At 36.6% G+C, this 20,405-nt stretch overlaps 1 protein-coding gene across 6 annotated transcripts in view; it reads left to right on the top strand.

Moving 5' to 3' along the window:
- The window catches only part of WDFY3 (WD repeat and FYVE domain containing 3), a 245,098-nt gene that overhangs the window by 122,034 nt on the left and 102,659 nt on the right, over positions 1-20,405 (top strand). For all 6 annotated transcript variants that reach the window (XM_032332768.1, XM_032332772.1, XM_032332773.1 and 3 more), the window contains 8 exons: positions 3,510-3,687; positions 4,483-4,697; positions 7,399-7,511; positions 9,770-10,001; positions 11,189-11,289; positions 11,435-11,653; positions 16,109-16,290; positions 18,077-18,308. In XM_032332768.1, coding sequence (XP_032188659.1) covers positions 3,510-3,687; positions 4,483-4,697; positions 7,399-7,511; positions 9,770-10,001; positions 11,189-11,289; positions 11,435-11,653; positions 16,109-16,290; positions 18,077-18,308 — 1,472 coding nt within the window. The remainder of the gene's footprint in view (positions 1-3,509; positions 3,688-4,482; positions 4,698-7,398; positions 7,512-9,769; positions 10,002-11,188; positions 11,290-11,434; positions 11,654-16,108; positions 16,291-18,076; positions 18,309-20,405) is intronic.

Raw genomic sequence — 20,405 nt, 5'->3', positions numbered from 1 at the left:
AGGGGGAATGGTCACTGACTCAGCAGTCCTGGCTGAGTGAATCTTTTCTATGGGAATTCCAATTAGGCCTTCAGGTTGGTTTTATCCCAAGGAGGTTCCCATAATAATAAGGTCAACACTGACATTTTCAGGTTGCCATTCCAGTCAGGTTACTTACATTTTGCTGAGTGATAAGAATCATAAGCTAATAAAACAATGTTTTTATTTTCAAATGCAAATGCAGTAACTTCTGGAATTAGAATATCTTTAAGACATCTCAACAAATTATTTCAGCGTCTTTTTCTTGTGGCAAAATGTGTTTTTGTTGGCAAAAGGAGAAACCAACATTGTATTAGTTTTCATAGCTTGTGGAGTATTCAGACACAAGCAGGTTTTGAGTTTGTGATACTTGTCTGGCACATAATCCTAGAGATTCTTTTCTATTTTAAGAATTGGGGACAAAAACCTAAGAAACCTTATATTCGGAAAAATAAAACTTACAATACTTTTTATCATTATTCATTACTCAGAAAGAATAACTGAACAGAATTACAGCTGAACAATATTTAATCAGAGCTACGGAAGTGAAAACAAAATACAAAATAAAAACCAAGTCTCTCTAGCATATATCTGAGGGGAAGAAAAGATGGGTAGTAGTATTACTATTCAAACATGATATCTGTTACTAAGTGCCTGTTCATACTTGGTAGAAGTTAAGGCAAAGGGTATTCAGAATTTAAATATTCAAGAATATATTCCCCAGAGAGGTAGGTGTGTATGAAAATTTAGGTTGAAATATTAAGTAACAGTTTCTCTAAAAAGTTTTAAAAATAGCTGCAACATAAAAGTTAAATTTTGAAATGTCTTATCCTATGTTTGTAAATGATTAGGTCTTGCTTGGGATTATTCATTTAATAAGCTTACTATAATCTCTAAATTAAAAAAATAATACCTGTAGTGATACCTAAGTGACTTAGTAAATATTAATAATATTATATAATGCCTATTAAAATAGACCTAATTCTAGTTAATAAATAAGCAATGCTTGCAAAATTTTTCTGATTTGAGAAGAATGAATGTAATTTTTATACCAGTATTGTTATCTTATGGATGATTTAAAGGTTTGCTACTATAATAGCTATATATTAATTAGTAAAGAGTTTGGTTTCCGAAGGCATAAAGACTCCTTGCTGGGTGTATCCATAATTTAAGTTCAGTCTGTAGTAAATCTGGAAACTCAAAAATAATTTTGGAAGGCCTATGACTAAAATATACAAGTAGGATTGGGTTTTTCTCCAAATTGAGTTATTTTTTATGTGTAATGAAAAAGTTTTTATGAAATTTCTTAATGGTTGAAAATTCCTCTTACACTATAATCTTTTTTTCTAGATGGGTCAAAATATTTCATAGAATTAGAACAGCACAGGTTGAGGATACTTGCTGATAATAATTAGCATTTAGAAATCTATCCTAGTAAGTTTAGAAATTAAATATTTCTGAACAAAACAGCAGGGAAAAAAAATGAAACAAAACAAAAACCCAGAGTTGAAAAAATGAGTAGGTGGAAGACATGGTAACTTTAAATAAACTGGAAGAGCCCACGTGCTTTTTTTTATATAAGTAAGGCTGAATACTTTCCTAGAATCTCTGTTAAAAAGAGAATGGTACTTTAAAAAAAAAAAAAAAAAAAAAAGGCCGTGCCAAATCTTTGCTACAGAATCACTGACTTAAAGCATCTGTTTCCCAAGCTGCTCTTGTGCCAGAGAGCTGAAACCACACTGCTCTCAGAGACAGAGCTCAGCATTAGACAAATTATGCTGAAACCAATTCATTGGAACAAAGAGCTCCCATAGGCTGAAGCCACGAGCATCTGTTCTCTAGTGCCAGGATACAAAATGTGCAAAACTCATGAATTGTAGAAGGGTAGTATGAAATAGAAAGTGGAGATCATTGATGAGAAGAAATGTGCTATATTCAGGATATAGCAAGGCTTTCTACCTCATAGAAGCTTATTATGTAAAATATACCTTCTATGTTTTTAAAAAATTGTGATGAGTATTTTCATTGGTAAGTAGGTAATGCAAAAGAATGTGACTGTAGTTCCAAATAAGCTAAAGGAAAACTTCCTTAATGCTTAACACTACTTCTTGTCAGGTAGCCAAAATTCTTAACCAACCCTAACTGATTGACCCAGTTAGAGAATAGGCCACTTATATATTGTTAGTCCCTGATTATGTTACCCATGGTATAAGGAAAGGTTACAAACACATAGGTAATTTCAAAAGAAAATCTTATCGAGGGGCGCCTGGATGGCTCAGTTGGTTAAATTCCTGACTCTTGATTTTGGCTCAGGTCATGATCTTGGGGTTGTGGGATCGAGCCCTGCATCTGGCCCGCACTGGGCATGGAACCTGCTTGAGATTCTCTCTCTCTCCCTCTGTCCTTCCATCCTCTACCCTCTAAAAAAAGAAAGAAAGAAAAGAAAGGAAAAAAATCTTATTAGGGAGGATTTGATTTCATTTATATCCTTATCACATAATATCAGAACTTTTACCGTACCTAAAGTTTTGGATCACTGTAATTTTACCTGTTTGCTGCATCTTCTAGTACACGTGTCATTTTTTTCCCTTCTAGTTTTACTGAGATATAATTGGCATATAGCATTGTATAAGTTAAATTATACAGCATAATGATTGTCTTACATATGTTGTAAAATGATTACCACAATAAGTTTAGCTAGCATTCAGCATCTTAGGGTGCTTGGGCGGCTCAGTCAGTTAATCATCTCTCTTGATTTCAGCTCAGGTCATGATGTCAGGATTGTGGGATCAGGCCTGCATACCAGCTCAGCTCAGAGTCTGCTTGAGATTCGTTCATTTTCTCTCTCTCTTTTTCTCCCCCTCTCCCCCTTTGCCCCTCCCCCCTTATTTGCTTTCATATGTGCTGTCTCTCAAAAAAGAATTTTTTTTCATGGTATGCCTGTGTAGCTCAGTTAGTTAAGCATCTGCCTTCAGCTCAGGTCATGATCCCAGGGTTCTGGGATCAAGTCCTGCTTTAGGCTCCTTGCTCAGTGAGGAGCCTGCTTCTCCCTCTGCCTGCCACTCCCCCACTTCCCCTGATTGTGCGTGCGCTCTCTCTCTCTCTCTCTCTCTTTGACAAATAAATACAATCTTTGAAAAAATCTTCTAAAAAAATTCATACTCATACAGATAAAAGAAAAAAATGCTTTCCTTGTGATGAGAACTTTTAGGATCTACTCTCTTAGCAACTTCTTAAATGAAACAATCCAGGTAACAAATGGTAAAGACATATCAGAGCCTAGAAGAATTAGTTAAATTGTTTATACCTGACTCATTAGGAATTGACAGTATATTGCTCTTTTATATCCCAGGCTTGTAAGTGTTTTGTAACCCAGCATTGAATTACAAAGGTTTTGCTTGTCAGTGGATAAAAGTAACAAAAGATGAAAAAATTGAACAGAGAATTTGATTGGAATTTGATGCTAAATTACCCTTCTTTCTTTTCTGTAGGCATGCATATCATTCTGTTTCAACTCCCCCTGTTTACCCTCCTAAAAATGTCGCTGACCTGAAACTACATGTGGCCACAACGTCTCTCCAGAGTTCTGATGCCGTCATCATCCATCCTGGAGCCATGCTTGCTATGCTGGACCTGCTGGCCTCTGTTGGATCGGTGACACAGCCAGAAGTAAGCTTGGACATGTTAGCTCCTCTCCATCTTTCATAAGTGAAAGGACATGAATATGACTGTATAATCAAGGAGATTGAGCCAAGAAAGACAGACTGATAGGGAATCATTCCATACCACATACTAAAGTAGAAAAGGAAAAAAATGAGATTTTTAAATTTAGGTCTTAACTTTCTTTGTGAGATAGATATGTATTTTTTTGGAATACAATTCATTTGTCACAAATGCAACCAAGACGGGTGCTAAAGTAATTCTCCTCATGAGTCCTGCTCGGCAGTGGAAATTATTAATAAATAGTGCAGAAAGAAAAATGACTGAAGATACCATTTCAAAGCTATTTATCTGTTCTGACTTACAGCACTCAAGAGTTTGGGTGAATTGGTGCTTTAGTGACTAATTTGTTAAAATGGTGTATGGCCTCTAAGGCCTAAAGGGTCACATATGTAAATGATAGGCTTTCCTTTAAACTGGGTCTTTACCCGTCATGTAAAAGACCTTGCATTCATCTTTTCTACAAAAATCAAAATACTGTTGGTTATATAGTCACTTAATACAGAAAAGAGGAGAGAGTGGAGTCCGGCTGGGTAGGCTTCCAGCAAAATGACGATAGGAAGCCTTTGCCTAGCTCAGTTCTGGAGTTGCCATATCACTCCCAGTCAGCTTCTGAACTCCTCTGAAGGCCATCTGAACCGTGTAGAGACAGAGACCTCCTATTAAAAGGTGTGCTTCCTGGGGAAAGAAGGATCAGCTTTCTTACTAAGAATGCCCTCGTGGCGTGGATTTCTTTACCTTTAGCATGCCCTGGACCTTCAGCTCGCTGTGGCAACTATTTTGCAATCCCTGGTGCACACGGAGAGAAACCAGCAGGTCATGTGTGAAGCGGGTCTGCACGCCCGGCTGCTGCAGCGGTGCAGTGCGGCGCTGGCTGACGAGGAGCACTCGCTGCACCCCCCCTTGCAGCGCATGTTTGAGCGCCTCGCCTCCCAGGCGCTGGAGCCCATGGTGCTGAGGTCAGTGTGTTCTCTTGTCCGCACTTGAAGGAGCCCCAGTTAGTAATGGCAGCTCCTAGCGTCTTCAGAGTCAGGAGTTCCTTCCTTAATAGACTTGTATTCAGGTATCTGTGGGCAAAATCAAAGTAACAAAAATGGTCAAAATGCTTGGCATGTTGGTCTTAGGTAGGTCTAGAGGATGTCTGTCCATGGGTTATTCCTTCCACTTGAATCCAGCACTCTCCTTTAAAAATAAAATCACGTTGTGTTTATATGACTTGCATCTACTTCATATTTGAGAACTTTTAAAGGTAAGAACTCATAAGAAATACTTTTTATATGTTCTTATTTTAAAATTCAGATTTAGAGAAAGTTGTAAAATAGATTAGAGAGGTTCTGAGTCCCTTTCACCCAGTTTGTTCCAGTGGTTACATCTTATGTAGCTTTAATACAACCTGGAAACTAGGAAACTGATGTTGCTACACTGTATCCTTTCTATGCTCTGGTCCCCTCTTCCCACATGCATAGGTTTGTGTGCCCACCACACAATCCGATGTCATAGAGAGTTCCCTAGTGCTGCTACTGCTTTATTGTCACATCTGCTCCCCTGGCCCCTACCATTCCTAATGCCTGGAAACCACAGATCTCCTCCATCTCTGTAATTTTGTCACTTTGAAAATTTATATAAAAGAAATCATATAGTATGTGACCTTTGGAGATTGACTTTTTTCACTTACTATAATGCCTTGGAGGTGCATCCAAATTGTTATGTTTCAGGAGTTTCTTTTGAATGCTGAGTGTATTCTATATGAATATACTTTCTACAGTTTTAACTATTCAAGAAATGTAGATATTTAAATCTTGGTAATGCAAGATAAATAGTCCTCTGTGTTTTAGGGTTAAAATCCTTTTTTTTTTTTTTTTAATTAAAAGACTTATTTATTTATTTTAGAGGGAGATTGAGATTGAGAGAGAGAGAGAGAGAGCACGTTCAGGGGGAGGGGCAGAGAAAGTCTAGAATCTCCATCAGACTCTCCACTGAGTGCAGAGCCTGACGTGGGGCTTGATCCCAGAACCCTGAGATAATTACCTGAGCTGAAACCATGAGTGGCCACTTAACTGACTGAGCCACCTAGGGATAAAACCTTTAAAAAAAAAAAATGCTTTTTCCTTCAGAGGCACCTGGGTGACATCAGACTCTTCAGACTCTGATTTCCGTTTAGGTTCTGGTCTCAGGGTTGTGAGATAGAGCCCTGTGTCAGGCTCCATTCTGGGCATGGAACTTAATTAAGATTTTCTCCCTTCCTCTGCCCCTTTTTACTCCCCTCTCTCTCCCTCTCTTTAATTAATAAATAAATATGCATATATTTACTTAAATTTAAATATGTATTTATTTAAATATAAACTTATTTTTATAATACATAAATATAAATATATTTATAACACATAAATATGTAAATATATACATATATAAATACATAATTCACAAAAATAATATACATAAATTTATTAATACATAAATATATAAAATATATACATAAATTTTATACATAAATGTAAATATATAAATACATAAATATATATGAACTTATAAATATATATTAATTTATTTAAATAAAATATTAAAAAGACATTTTTTCCTTGAAATTACCTTGCCAGACAGATTTAATGTATAAGTCGTCTTGTCCCCCCTTATAAAAATACACTCGTACATCTCATCACTTTCATATATAAGCAGCTCTCTTTATGAGATAATTTTCTTTTCTGCTGAAGTATTCCTTTTTTATATAGCTTTTAAGAACTTTCTTAAAAACGGTTCGCCTTTATTTATAATTTGTATTTTTTAACTGGCTCCAAATAATGGTGCATTAAGAATAAACCATGAGATAAACATTAAACAGTATTGTATTAGGCAGTGTGTACTAGGCCTTGACAATACCAAGATGAATGAGACTGTTCTGCTCACTTTATCCATCATCTTAGGGATATATTAAAAAACCTAAAATATTGCAAACAGCATAGAGATTTTCCCCTGATCATTTTTGGTAATCTGCTGCTTTCAAAGTAGTGAGAGTGAATGAGACAGAGAGATTATCTCCTCCTTAATACTAGTATTTCATTAAATAACTTACACTACTTAGGTAAACAGTAAGCAATGCAGACCAACCATTTGCACTTGCTCAGTTTTCAGAGTAAATGAATTTTCAGAACAATATGTTTCATGATAGTACAGGTACCAGAGTTGTTGTTGAACTATAGCTATAAGGTTATAAATTAATTGTATATTATATTCCACATGAAAAACTGGCAAACGGTACCTAACTTAAAAAAACTTTTTTCTGCTATAGGGAGTCGAAAATGCAGAAGTTTTTTTGTTTTGGGTTTTTTTTTTATTCCTTTTACATGATGACATAAATGACTAGATATGAAGGATTCCTATCTGTGTAACTCCTAGACAATTCAGTATATTTTTGTATATCATATTTTAAGAGAACATGATCCCCAAATTTCATTTTTTAGCCCTTCACAATATTCTGTGCTCTTTTTACTGCTAGGTAATTGAAATGTAAAATTAACATTATATGTTATTCTATAATAACTGTTTGGTTTGCTTTCATATTTTTAAATAGTCTGCTACAGTTCATGAGACCCCATACTTTGTTTGGTTTATGAATTCTATGATGTTCCCAGTCAAGGAATAACTGCTTTTTCTCTTCTTCAGGGAATTTTTGCGTTTGGCAAGTCCATTAAATTGTGGTGCCTGGGACAAAAAGCTGCTAAAACAATATAGGGTCCACAAACCAAGTTCACTGAGTTATGAGCCAGAGATGAGAAGTAAGTTGACCTTGGAAGTTCCCTTTTTTGGTTATTGTGTATATGGAAATCAGGTGGGGGATGAATATCATTTTAAGAAATTTTACTCAGAAAGAAAGGAAAGGGATTGTTCTTATTTAAATGAGGAAACATAAAATCTGGTTGGTTGACTGAAGAAGGGGGCATATGGGGTAAGAAAGGAATCACTGATGGAAGCAGGATCCAGAGGACATGAGGATTACATGCAGAGTAATACTTCGTTTGGAAGGGGCAATCCTTTATCAGAGGATTCATAATTTCTTTTCCTTCCTCAGGTAGCCTTTGCCACCTGAACTAGAGTAGTTAGTTAGCTTGTTGACAGGCTCTGGGTTTGTAGGACAGCTGCTGCAAGCGTGGAGGACAGATTGAAAATACTGCTTTAAAGTAGTTGAAGAGCTACACCGGGCCATATAGGCTGGTTAGGAAAAGAAGTGAAACCAAGCTGCTAGTGATAGACCAGAAGAAAAGGGATAGGTCACTGGACTGGAGATAGTGGCTAGGCCAGAAAGCAAATATGGTAAGAGAAAAGGAATGAGAGAACTGAGGAATGGGGATAGGTAGAATAATGGCAGTCAAAATTGGAGCAGTGAAACATGCAAGGGAAAGGACCAGGCCAAAATTGTGGCTCTGGAGTAAGGTAGAGGTGAAAGATGATCCTAGAGCTAGAAGTGAGGTGTTAGGTGGATGGTTCATGTGGACGTGGACATCTCACAGGACGCGGGCAACTGCTAGTACAGAGAAGACTGAGAATGACCTGCCAGTAGCAGCAGAGGGCACTCAGGTAGACAGGTGTGTGGTAGCATTGCTGAGAGGAGCCCCGAAGAGGAGAAGTTTCTGCATCAGGCTGCTGGAATGATAACCTGGCACGGTCACTGCCTACCAGTCTGGCAGGGACCCCCAAGAGGCAATGGGTTCTGTCCAAGCTGTGGACAAGCACGCTCTCAGCGAGAGCTGGGTGGCACTGGACCTCCTCCTAGTGTGAATTCTCTGGTTTTGTTAGTTTTTTTTCCTTTTCAGTTCATTTTGTATAATTGTGAGCCATAGTGATCGACATTGGTTTTGATGAATTGAAGTAACCATTGCTAGCAAAGCAGGAAACTTAGAAAAGCAGAACAGCTGCCCCGAAAGGATGTAGTGATCGTTTCGTTCATCCCCTCGTTCTTTCAGGCGAGAATCCGAGTTTAAGTAATCTCCACTTGTTCTTTCAGTCTTAATTTTTTTCTCCTGTGAATTATTCTCAGAGATTAGTGAATACCATGTTTTGGAAACTAAGATTTTTTGAGTTCTAGTACAGTTTTACTGGAAAACAAAGTATTGCAGTTTTTCATATCTGTCAGTGTACCTCCCCTAGATGTATATATTCTTTTGTTATTTTTTTTTTAGACTTAACATAATTTCTAGAATTGGACTGTGATTTCCTTTGCAAAGAGTAGAAACAAAAATAGTTCCTTTATCTAAGAGAAGATCGAAATATTCCTATAGTTGCCTGAATGCTTCACACACTTAAGAGAGAAAATAATATTTATGTTCTTTATGTTGAAAGGGAATATTTTCTCCATTCTTATCATTTGTAATATATTCCTGAACAAGGAGACCAGTTTGTTTAAAATGTCTTTTTCTTCTTGAAATTGTTACCATTTACATGCATATAGCAATTTTTTAATTCAGGTACTTTTGTGATCACATATTTAATTATAATAATGGTAAGGGAAAAGTTGAAAGTAGGAAAAAATGGGAGAGAAGCAAGTTTTTGCTATTTATCTGATTATTTTTATGGTAAAGATGACCTATTTCTTTCTATTGTAATTCTCCTAGAATATTTTGCTTTCTTCTCAAAGATAGATAATAATTTTGTGAAATAAAAGTATAATCTGGCTTTTTAGAAACATCATTATCTATAATTTATGATTAAATTACATTGTAACTGTGGCTTGGATAGTGGTTAGTGGTGATTCTTAACTATTTTTACTCTGTAGTAGCCAACATTTCTGCAATGTATTTATGACTTTACTTATAAGTTAAAAAACAAAACAAAACGAAAAAAAACAAAAAACCACATACTATTTAAGTTTAAAAGTGAACATAAAGTACATTAAAACTGGAAAATAGCTTTGGTGTTTAAACATAAAATTGTATACTGAAACTCAAGAGTGGTATTTAAAAATAGGTCTGCTTTGTAAAGTCATTATTTTAGAAATCTACATGATACTTTTCCCAAGAGATTTTCTTTGACTTCACAGGTAGTATGATCACATCAATGGAAGGTCTGGGTTCAGATAATGTTTTCAGCTTACATGAAGATAACCATTATCGGATAAGCAAGAGCCTGGTAAAATCTGCAGAAGGAAGTACTGTACCTCTTACTAGGGTGAAGTGTCTGGTCTCCATGACAACCCCACATGACATCAGACTTCATGGGTCATCAGTTACTCCAGCTTTTGTTGAATTTGACACATCCCTTGAAGGGTTTGGGTAAGGAATTTGTAAGGTAGTCAAGTCTTATTATATGATTTTATGGCTTCTACTTACCTTTGACAAATAGATCATTGGTTTTAAGTATACTTAGTTAAGATATACTATGTATTCTCAAATGATGGAGTTCTTTGAGCATGTTATTTTAAGGCTTTTAGATTTAATTAAAGTTATTAATTAAATAAGTTGAAATGTTACAGGAGTTCGGAATCTAAGACCTATGGTCTAAATTTTTTTTGTAAATTCTGTTTTGTTTTTTGGCAAATAGTTTTATTTTAACACAGCCACATTCAGTTGTGTATGTATTTTCTATGGCTGCTTTCTTATTAGAATGGCAAAATTGAATAGTCATGACAGAGACTCTGGTCTACAAAGCATGAAGTATTTATGGTTTGGCCCTCTCAGAAAATGTTTGCCACCTCTGATTTAGTAAGCTAAATTTATAGATAACATACAAATTAAAATTAGATTAAAAATTGTTTGGGGTTTACTCATCCTTTTCCCCAAATTACCTAGCTTACTACCATATACATTATAAATACTCAGTGACTGTCTCATCAAATGAGTACATAAATTCAAGTGGCAGATAATGGTTTAGTAGCAGAAGCAAAAATAAATCTATAGAGAATCTAGAAGAATTTTTGAAATCCATCAGCCTCAAAACAGACACAAATGCTAATACTATATAGACCTGTGTCAGTACTAGTTGTCTGTGGGATTCTTATACATCAATCTAAAACCATAAATTGTATTTTAAGAACATTGTCATGTGTTGTTTTGAATGGTGAATTAAAACATTATGGAATAGTGAAAACTAATAAGCACAGAGGAAAACAACACACTGGAAAGAGGAACAAGGGAATTTCTCTGCAGTGACAAAGTTGTTCAATGTCTTGAACAAGGTTCTACATTGGTGCATTTTACCATATGTGGCATATACTTGGATTTAAAAAAAAATTTTTTAAATAAAAATGATGCCACTGGAGATTGTTAAAGTATATCTTTCTGCACTCTTACATAATTATAAGAAGGGAAGGACTGTTTTAGGCACGCAGGTTTATTCCATGATCTCTTTGCTCTAGTTAACTTTAAGTGATGGCAGTGTGGCATCACAGTGTGGCAAGTACGTAGTGGCAGGAGAAGAAAACAGTTGATCTCTAATGTGTACATTGTCTTTTCTCTAATAGCTGCTTGTTCCTGCCCAGTCTGGCCCCTCATAACGCTCCCACAAACAATGCTGTCACGACAGGCCTTACCGATGGGGCTGTACTCAGCGGCATTGGTTCCGGTAAATACGAACTTTCTTTGCTCATGAGTCCTTTTTTTTTTTTTTTTTAGATCGTATTTTATTTAGTGTTTATTGCCTTCTTTTTAAAATGTAAATCGGAGTCAACACAAACTCTTTCATTGTTACTTTTTCCTTTTTATTTTAGGTGAAAGATTCTTCCCTCCTCCATCTGGCTTAAGCTACTCTAGCTGGTTCTGTATTGAACATTTTAGTTCTCCTCCAAATAACCACCCTGTCAGACTTCTTACTGTCGTTCGCCGAGCAAATTCTTCTGAGCAGCATTACGTGTGCCTTGCCATTGTCTTATCCGCAAAAGATCGATCTCTGATTGTTTCCACCAAAGAGGAACTACTCCAAAACTATGGTCAGTATCTGTCTATTTCTTTTTGTACCTTGTGATAATTGAAAGTATTAAATTTCATTATAAGAGTCATCTTTAGGGTCCAGCTGGTAATTCTTTTCCAATCTAAATTATTAAAGAATAGAACAGGTTATATGAAATGTTGAATATTGTTTACCAGTGCATTTTAAGGCACTTTCAAAAGAGACTTAGGTAGAAAACAATGGAAAGAGTTCCTAAAATAAGGATTCATCTCTACTTGCCAAGAAATCACAGCTTTTGCTAGGAAAGCAGATTGCTTGTTTGATATATTTTAGTAAGGATTTTCATTGGCCACGAATTCTGCATAACTAATGAATATTCATTGAGCACCTGCCTACCATATGTGCTGTTCTGTGCTAGACACAATAACATTTTAATTACTTTATCCATCACTTACCTTCAAGGCTTAATGCATACCATTTAATAATCCTAATCTCCTAATTCTCTCCAATATGCCATAATGTTACATTGCTATCCAATAGAACTTTGAACACAAGACATTCATGAGGATTTTTATAAATAATGGGAATAATATAAATAAAAATCTCACTTTACTAATGTTCTTTGCTTTGAATATAAGCATTTGTAACATAAATACACCTCTTCTTCATTGTCTTCTAAATTTATCTTTTAACTAACCAAATACCGCATACTGCTTCACGTGTGGTTGGTATTCAAATATTAATTTGAATGTTAACTCAATTAGATTGTAAGGCCTCTTTTCTTAGTATTCTTTACAACTAGAACAGAGTAGGCATCAATATTGTAGAACTGCTTTAAAATTCTTCCTAGGATGCTCCTTGATCCTTTTGATGTTTTCCTGCCAATCAAACCTGTCTTCAGTCTTGCCGTTTGGGAGACTTACTCTCTCATTCTTTCCCTGGATCTCTGACCTCTCTTATAGCTTCCTTCAACAGCTTTCTTTTCCACCCAGGGTTTCATCTTTAGTCTTTGTATTCAAACTTCTCTTTGTGAGGAAAAAAAAGCTATCTTTGTTAGCTTTAGGTCTTTTTAATCCCAGGGATTCCTAAATTAAAATTTTTTTGTTTTCCTGTGTCCTGTGTTTTCTCCTCATATTTTAAATGCAAATTATACATCTTAATATGAATAGTCTTTCTGTAAACAACTCAAACTGTAATGTTTATTCTTTATAAAAGCAGCCTCTCTTTCTGTTTTCCTGTCTTGGTAAACGATACCCCTACCACCAGTTAGCTAAGCTAAAAAAGCTCAAGTCTACCTTGATAATACCACCCCTTCCACTAAGTCTTATGCTTCCTTCATATTTCTTGAATCTTCCCTTCCTTATATGCGTGCTGTCATAAAAATTAATCAGTTTTTTTTTTTTGATCACTGATCTGGACTTCCAAGATTTTAATTCTTTGTCTTTGTCTAGACAAAGATAGAAGTAGAACTATATGCTCATACACATGATGTGATTTATTACCTTGGTAATCTGGGCAGCCCTGCTACCTAAAACACTTAAAATATTAGTGTACAAGTATGACTGACTGACTGACTGACTGACTGAATGAATGAATAAGAAAAGGAAAATAAATATGGATGGCTTGAAAGGGAAATAATGAGAAAAGTGAGTAATAATGGAGAATTTGGGAAAAAGCTAGAATTTAATGGAAAAGTTAAGGAATGGATCTAGGGATATTTCATTAAACTAGGAAAACGTTTTCTAATTATCATTTTCACAAAATTTAATTTGCAAGACTACTATAATCTATATATCACTGTGCATTACAGTAACAGATAACGTCAGTTACAGATGATGTTAGTACTGCACGGATCCAACCTCTGAATAGCTGTAGCCTGTTAAGATGTGTAGGTAAGGGGCGCCTGGGTGGCTCAGTGGGTTAAAGCCTGGGCCTTTAGCTTGGGTCATGGTCCCAGGGTCCCGGGATGGAGCCCTGCATTGGGCTCTCGGCTCGGCAGGGAGCCTGCTCCCCTCCCCCTCACCCCACCCACCCTCTACCTGCCTCTCAGCCTACTTGTAATCTCTGTCTGATAAGTTTAAAAAAAAAAAAATCTTAAAGATGTGTAGGTAATTAAGAGTTGTCTGAAACCAGTCAGCTCACCAGAATATCCTGACATAACACTAAATGCTAATACGGCTTAGCCTCAGCCTGAGTCAGAATGTAAAACTCTCAGAAAATTTTTGTAGGCTAAATCTTCTACAGTTCTGGAGAAAATTTAGTCTATTAAAAGGAAAGGGAAAGGAAAGAGTTCTTAGTTTTGCCCATACTTTTGATCTTTTCTTTTACATCCTTTGGTCCATACACTAGACCTTTCAAAGCTGTTTGACCCTGCTTTTCACTGTTTCTTTTTTTCTTTCTATTTTTTTTTCCTTTCTTCTGTTCCTGTATTAGGTCACCAGTTGTTAAGATTGCATTTCTTAACTCATCAATGGATGTGTATTTTGTATTATCATTTTAAAATATAATCTTGGCATTTCACTATATGCTATTACTTTAAGATTCCAAAAATAAATATTAATATTTTATTTGTAATTCTTTCTTCATATAAATTAAACTTTTTTAAAAATTATTTTTATAGCATATGATGTATTATTTGCCCCAGGGTTACAGGTCTGTGAATTGTCAGCTTACACATTTCACAGCACTCACCATAGCACATACCCTCCCCAGTGTCTATAGCCCAACCACTTTATCCCTACCCCGTACCCCCTAGCAACCCTCAGTTTGTTTTGTGAGATTAAGAGTCTCTTATGGTTTGTCTCCCTCCTGATCCCATCTTGTTTCATTTTTTCCTTCCCTACCCCACATAATTAAGCTTTTAACTTTTAGTGTATTTACATGTATGTGCTTATCCTGAAAAGTTGTGGGTCTGCTTTAAGTTACAGATTAGCTCTTTTTAAAATTTTTTGGGGGATGGGTGGGTGGAGGAATGAATTTTTAACAGCTGGGTATATACACTGTTGTTCCGGCCCTTCTTGAGTGTTTAGAAATGTTAATTTTTAATTAGCTTAACATTAAGATTGAGTTAATATTGATCCATTATTTCCTAGCATGATCTGGCAACATACTGGGTAGCAGAGAGAAGCCAGATGAGAGTCAGGAAGTGATTGCAGAATGTTAGGAAATAATCCGAGTTGTCTGGTGAAGCAGGAAACTTGACTCAAAAAAATACCTTTCCGGGGCGCCTGGGTGGCTCAGTGGGTTAAGCCGCTGCCTTCGGCTCAGGTCATGATCTCAGGGTCCTGGGATCGAGTCCCGCATGGGGCTCTCTGCTCAGCGGGGAGCCTGCTTCTTCCTCTCTCTCTCTCTGCCTGCCTCTCCAACTACTTGTGATTTCTCTCTGTCAAATAAATAAATAAAATCTTTAAAAAAAAAAAAAAAAAAAAAAAAAATACCTTTCCGTGTAGCCACTGTGGAAAACAGTATAAAGTTTCCTCAAAAAACTTAAAAATAAAATTACCATGTGATCCAGTAATTCCACTACTGAGTTATTAATGAAAAGAACACAGAAATGTTAATTCAGAAAGATACGTGGACCCTTGTGTTTATTGCAGCATTATTTACAATAGCCAAGAAATGGAAGCAACCCGGGTTTTCATCAGTAGATGAATAGGTAAAGAAGAAGTGGTGTATATGTATATACAATGGACTGTTTCCAGTAGAAAAGAATGAAATCTTGTCATTTGCAACAACATGGTTAGAACTAGAGGGTATCATGCTAAGTGAAATGAGTCATCCAGAGAAAGACAAATACCATATGATTCTGTACATATGTGGAACTTATGAAACAAAACAAAAGAAACAAAGGGGGAAAAGAGAGAGAGACAAACCGAGAAGCAGACCCTTACCTGTAGAGAACGAACTGATGGTCACCAGAGAGGAGTTTGGTGGGGGCATGGCTGACATCGGTAAAGGGGACTAAGAGTACCCTTATCACAGTGAGCACTGAGGCATGTACAGAACTGTTGAACCTCACTCTAGTGTACGCCTGAAACTAATACAACAAACCTTTCCACTCCATAAATCACCCCCTTACTACCGGGGTCATCAGGCAACAAGGGTCAGGGCAGTCAGCCGCAAACTGAAAACAGAGAGTTGCTTCTTTGTGTCATTGTGTAGGCATACAGCAAGAATAAAATTTTAAATTTTTAACCAATGCTATAATCAAATTCATGGCAAATGAGAGTTTCAAAAGACCTTTCATAACAGATCATGACAGATAATAATCAAATAGTCTCTTTTTCTTGTCTTTTGTAACTTTATTTTGTAGTTCATCAACTATTGTAACTTTATTCGATTATAACTATATATTGACCAGAAGAAAGCAACATACATTCCAGGTTTCCCTTCTTGCTACAGATAAAGTTATTGAATGAAAAGGGCATTTTCGTTTATATCATCATTATTGTTAGAATGAAGATGTTGAGTTTTTTCTTTCCGCTCTTTATTTTAGTTGATGATTTTAGTGAAGAATCTTCTTTTTATGAGATTCTCCCGTGCTGTGCCCGCTTTCGATGTGGAGAACTTATAGTTGAGGGGCAGTGGCATCATCTGGTTTTGGTGATGAGCAAAGGCATGCTGAAAAATAGTACCGCAGCCCTCTACATTGATGGACAGCTTGTTAACACCGTGAAGGTAAGCATACTCGTGCTTGTTGGTCTTAACCTGCTTTACAAGAGAGTTGAGGGAGGGGTATGTGTGTTTGCAGGGGTAGATTACAGATTGACCTTTATTACCCATTTGAACAATATGTTTAAGAGTCATGTGGCTGGCTAGTTCATATCACTTGATTAGCGAAGAAGAGAAAGAAGGGGTTATAGAGTACTAAAGAAGGTACTGAGTATGTCAGCGCCTGAGCCAGGTTGCCAAGTGATTTTTCCCAACAGAAAACCAGTTGAAGGATCCCTAAGTAACCTATGAGCACAGTGTTTTCGCTTCTTTGTTGTCATGCATTCCAGTAGACTCTGCATCCCTTTGGAGCTGGAATCGTTTTTATTCATCCAAATTTGTTTTCAGATTACCAAGATTAGTCCCTGATGATAATAGTAGGTGTTCCATTATCTTTGCTGAATAAATGAGTGTATAAATATTATTCTACATACAGATATATGGTATTCAGAAGAGAGGCAAGAGAGTTGAAATAACCAGTAAAGAATCAGAAGTTTTTTTTTTTTGTATCAGGATGACTGCCGCTGGTTACTTCCGACAGAACTCAGCTAGGTAGCTGTTAAAATGTTTTAGCTCTCTAAAAGACAGTATCCATTTTTATAGTGATTATCTCTTGAAAGAAGCAACAAAAGCAAAGTTTATCCTCTTGTGTGAATTAAAGTTTAAAGAACAGTAAAGTCGGCAGCTTCCTTGAATGCATTTCTTTCGTTAATGATATTTTATTGTGACATCGTGTTTCAGTAAGATAAACCCTAAAATGTACTCTGAGGGAACAGTCATTGTTTGTTTTGTACACATGATTGCATTTGAAATGGGCTGTGGATTCTCTAGTAGGTTGTTCTTTTGTTATTTCTAGTATTATTTAAAATAAAAATGTCCTCAGCTTCTAGTCTAGAATTGAGAGGTAGATTTATTACAGGTACATTTACATGGTCGTCATCACCGTGCCTGTGAGGAGTTAGAGGTCCCCTGAAACCACCTTCAGGCCACGTGATGGTCTGCATGCTCACACCGTTGGTGTGTGAGTTACTCACCAGCAACTGTTCTGTGATGTGTGGACTGGTAGATGTAATCTGAGGCCAGGACAGTGGTACCACAAACCGTCCTTCATACCATCAAGTGATAGAAGCAACCTCTACCACAAGAAACTTCATTATCTCTTATACTCTAATCATATGTTTATGTGAATGAATTGAATAGTAGTTTTGCACCTTGTCAGTAAACACTAATGTAATTTCAAATCTGAGAATGTAATTGACATTGAGATCATGGGTGTATAAATTACATAATAGACTGTTAAATTTTATAACTTTTATAGCACTTGGCCCATTGTAAAACACTTCTCATGAATATAATTTTGTTTGACAGACTCATATTGAAGGTTTCGTAGCTAATTTCAAGACTACTTGAATTCCATAGTTTAGAACACTCTGTTTTATATCAACTCTCAGATTTCATGGAAGCATCATTAATTTGATAGGCAAAACAACCAGACAGTAACAGTATCCCTCTGTCTGATTGTTCTCTTTCTTGCATTATCAGAGAGTTGGATAATAACAAATTTCCATCTTCTACATCATGTTCCAGAATCTTGGCCTGCCCTCATGTATCTCTCAGCCCAGCTGCGTTTGTACATTTGTAAAGTTGCATGACATTAGCGTGCTGAAACTATACACAAAAGGTGATTAATTTCCTGGTGAAAGTGGGGCATTTGGGGTTCTATCTCATACATTTGCCATCATTTCTTCTGCAGCTGCATTATGTTCATAGTACTCCTGGCGGCTCAGGTTCTGCTAACCCACCTGTGGTCAGCACAGTCTATGCGTACATTGGCACTCCACCTGCCCAGCGTCAAATTGCTTCCTTGGTTTGGCGCCTGGGACCCACGCATTTTCTGGAAGAAGTTTTACCTCCTTCAAATGTTACTACCATTTATGAACTAGGACCAAATTATGTTGGAAGCTTTCAGGCCGTATGTATGCCGTGTGAGTAACTTAATGCATAAAACTTAGCTTCTGCCATGTAGATCCATGAATAAGTGCATGTACGTGTGTAATATGGGTTTGTAGACAGGGTGTGGGTGGGGTTGTAGATTATGTTCATCGTAGAAAAAGAGCCTTTTCCTTCACTCTTTTTCAGTGTGATACTGTTGACCACTCACTCCTACTCCAGATAACTCTCCTTCACTGATTATGCTGTACTTTCCTGAGTTTTGTCTTCATGCCCAGTCACTAATTTTCTAGTTTCTCTGATTGGCTCCAAGATATGTATGCTCTCTAGGAGTCTAACCACAGCCTTCTTCTCTTCCTGTAATTTCTCTTATTATATAAGCATCTTAAAGCGTATCTACTCTGGGGGGGTGCCTGGGTGGCTCAGTCGTTAAGCTCTGCCTTCGGCACAGGTCATGATCTCAGGGTCCTGGGATCAAGTCCTGCATCAGGCTCCCTGATCAGCGGGGAGCCTGCTTTTTCCTCTTCCTCTGCCTGCTGTTTCTCCTACTTGTGCTTTCTCTCTCTCTCTCTCTCTCTCTCTATCAAATTAAAAAAAAAAAATTTTTTTTTAATGTTTAAAAGAAAAGATATATTCTGGTTAGAGGAAAGAAAGATGTGTCCAGACAACACACACACACACACACACATACATTTTTCAGTTTAAATGAGTTAACATCAGTTTTCCTGATTTTCCTCATCCCTTTACTCCAAGAGTCTACTTCTTGTTATCCTTTCTCCCAGAAGAGATTTAGAGTCAATGGAGCTGATGTAGTAGTACTCTTTCCAAGTGATGTTCTCCATCCTTCTGTTCTCTTTCTCCTAAAGTTCTCAGAAGAGTTAGGACACGTATATTGTAAATGATGATAATCCTGTGGCTAAGTAATTTGTCTTTCACTTGTGTTCTTTTTTTTTTTTTTTCAAAGATTTTATTTATTTATTTGAGAGAAAGCATATACAAGCAGTGGGAAAGGGAGAGGGAGAAGCAGACTCACCAATGAGCAGGGAGCCCAGTGTGGAGCTCAATCCCAGGACTCTGAAATCATTTCCTGAGCTGAAGGCAGATGCTTAGGCAACTGTGCCACTCAGGAGCCCCTCTTTCACTCATGTTCTTGATTTAGATAGCATCTAATAATAGCTACAAGCACTCAGTATGTGCAGTAAGTTAATACACATGAAGGGCAGAGCTGTTCTGTGCCTGTCACATGTATTTGTTCATCTCCTCAAAACATTGGTACTTATGTACTGTTTTTATCATCCCCATTTTACAGATGAGGAAACTGAGGCACAGAGATATATAGGTCACTTATCTTTTAAGTGTTAAAGCAGAGTTTCAAATGTAAGCCATCTAGCTCCAAAACTTGTATTTAACTACTCTGCTGTGTTGTTTAGAAGAATATAGAGAAGCACAAATGGGGGCTCTTACTGGGGAGGAGACCTACTATTAGGAAACATACAAGCATTCCACTCCTGTTCATGCTCTTTCTCCTTTGATGCTAAGGGGGAGAAGTGTGTGATTTCTTTGATAACAGTTAAAACTCATTTCCTTTACATTATGCTATTTGTAAAGCATATTTTAATAATAAAACTTGGATGATACGAAGAATTTGAGAGGCAACGTGGGGGGTTTGCGGGTAGAGAAGGAAATAATGAAACAAGATGGGATCAGGAGGGAGACAAACTATAAGAGACACTCATTCTCACAAAACAAGCTGAGGGTTGTTGGGGGCAAGGGGGTAGGGAGAGGGTGGTGGGGTTATGGATATTGGGGAGGATATGGACTGTGGTGAGTGCTATGAAGTGTGTAAGCCTGGCTATTCACAGACCTGTACCCCTGGGGCTAATGATACATCATATGTTAATAAAAAAATTAAAAATTTGAAAAAGAATAAAACTTGGAATATAAAGGTCTATGACTTGGTAGTCTTCTGTATTTTCTGAAAAGAAATAAATGAGCTGAAAATTTAAATAAAACAGTTTTTAAGTTTAGCTGTCATGGTCCACTTTAAAAGATTTTTTAGTTTACCCATTTAAAAATGAAAGAATAAAAAACAGGGTTAGGATAAGAAGAAATACTGATGATTTTGAAAAGGA

Source organism: Mustela erminea, chromosome 2 (genome assembly GCF_009829155.1).
Source record: "Mustela erminea isolate mMusErm1 chromosome 2, mMusErm1.Pri, whole genome shotgun sequence".
NCBI lineage: Eukaryota > Metazoa > Chordata > Mammalia > Carnivora > Mustelidae > Mustela > Mustela erminea.
Note: the sequence above shows the minus strand (reverse complement) of the source record. Positions and strands in the feature narration are given on the sequence as shown.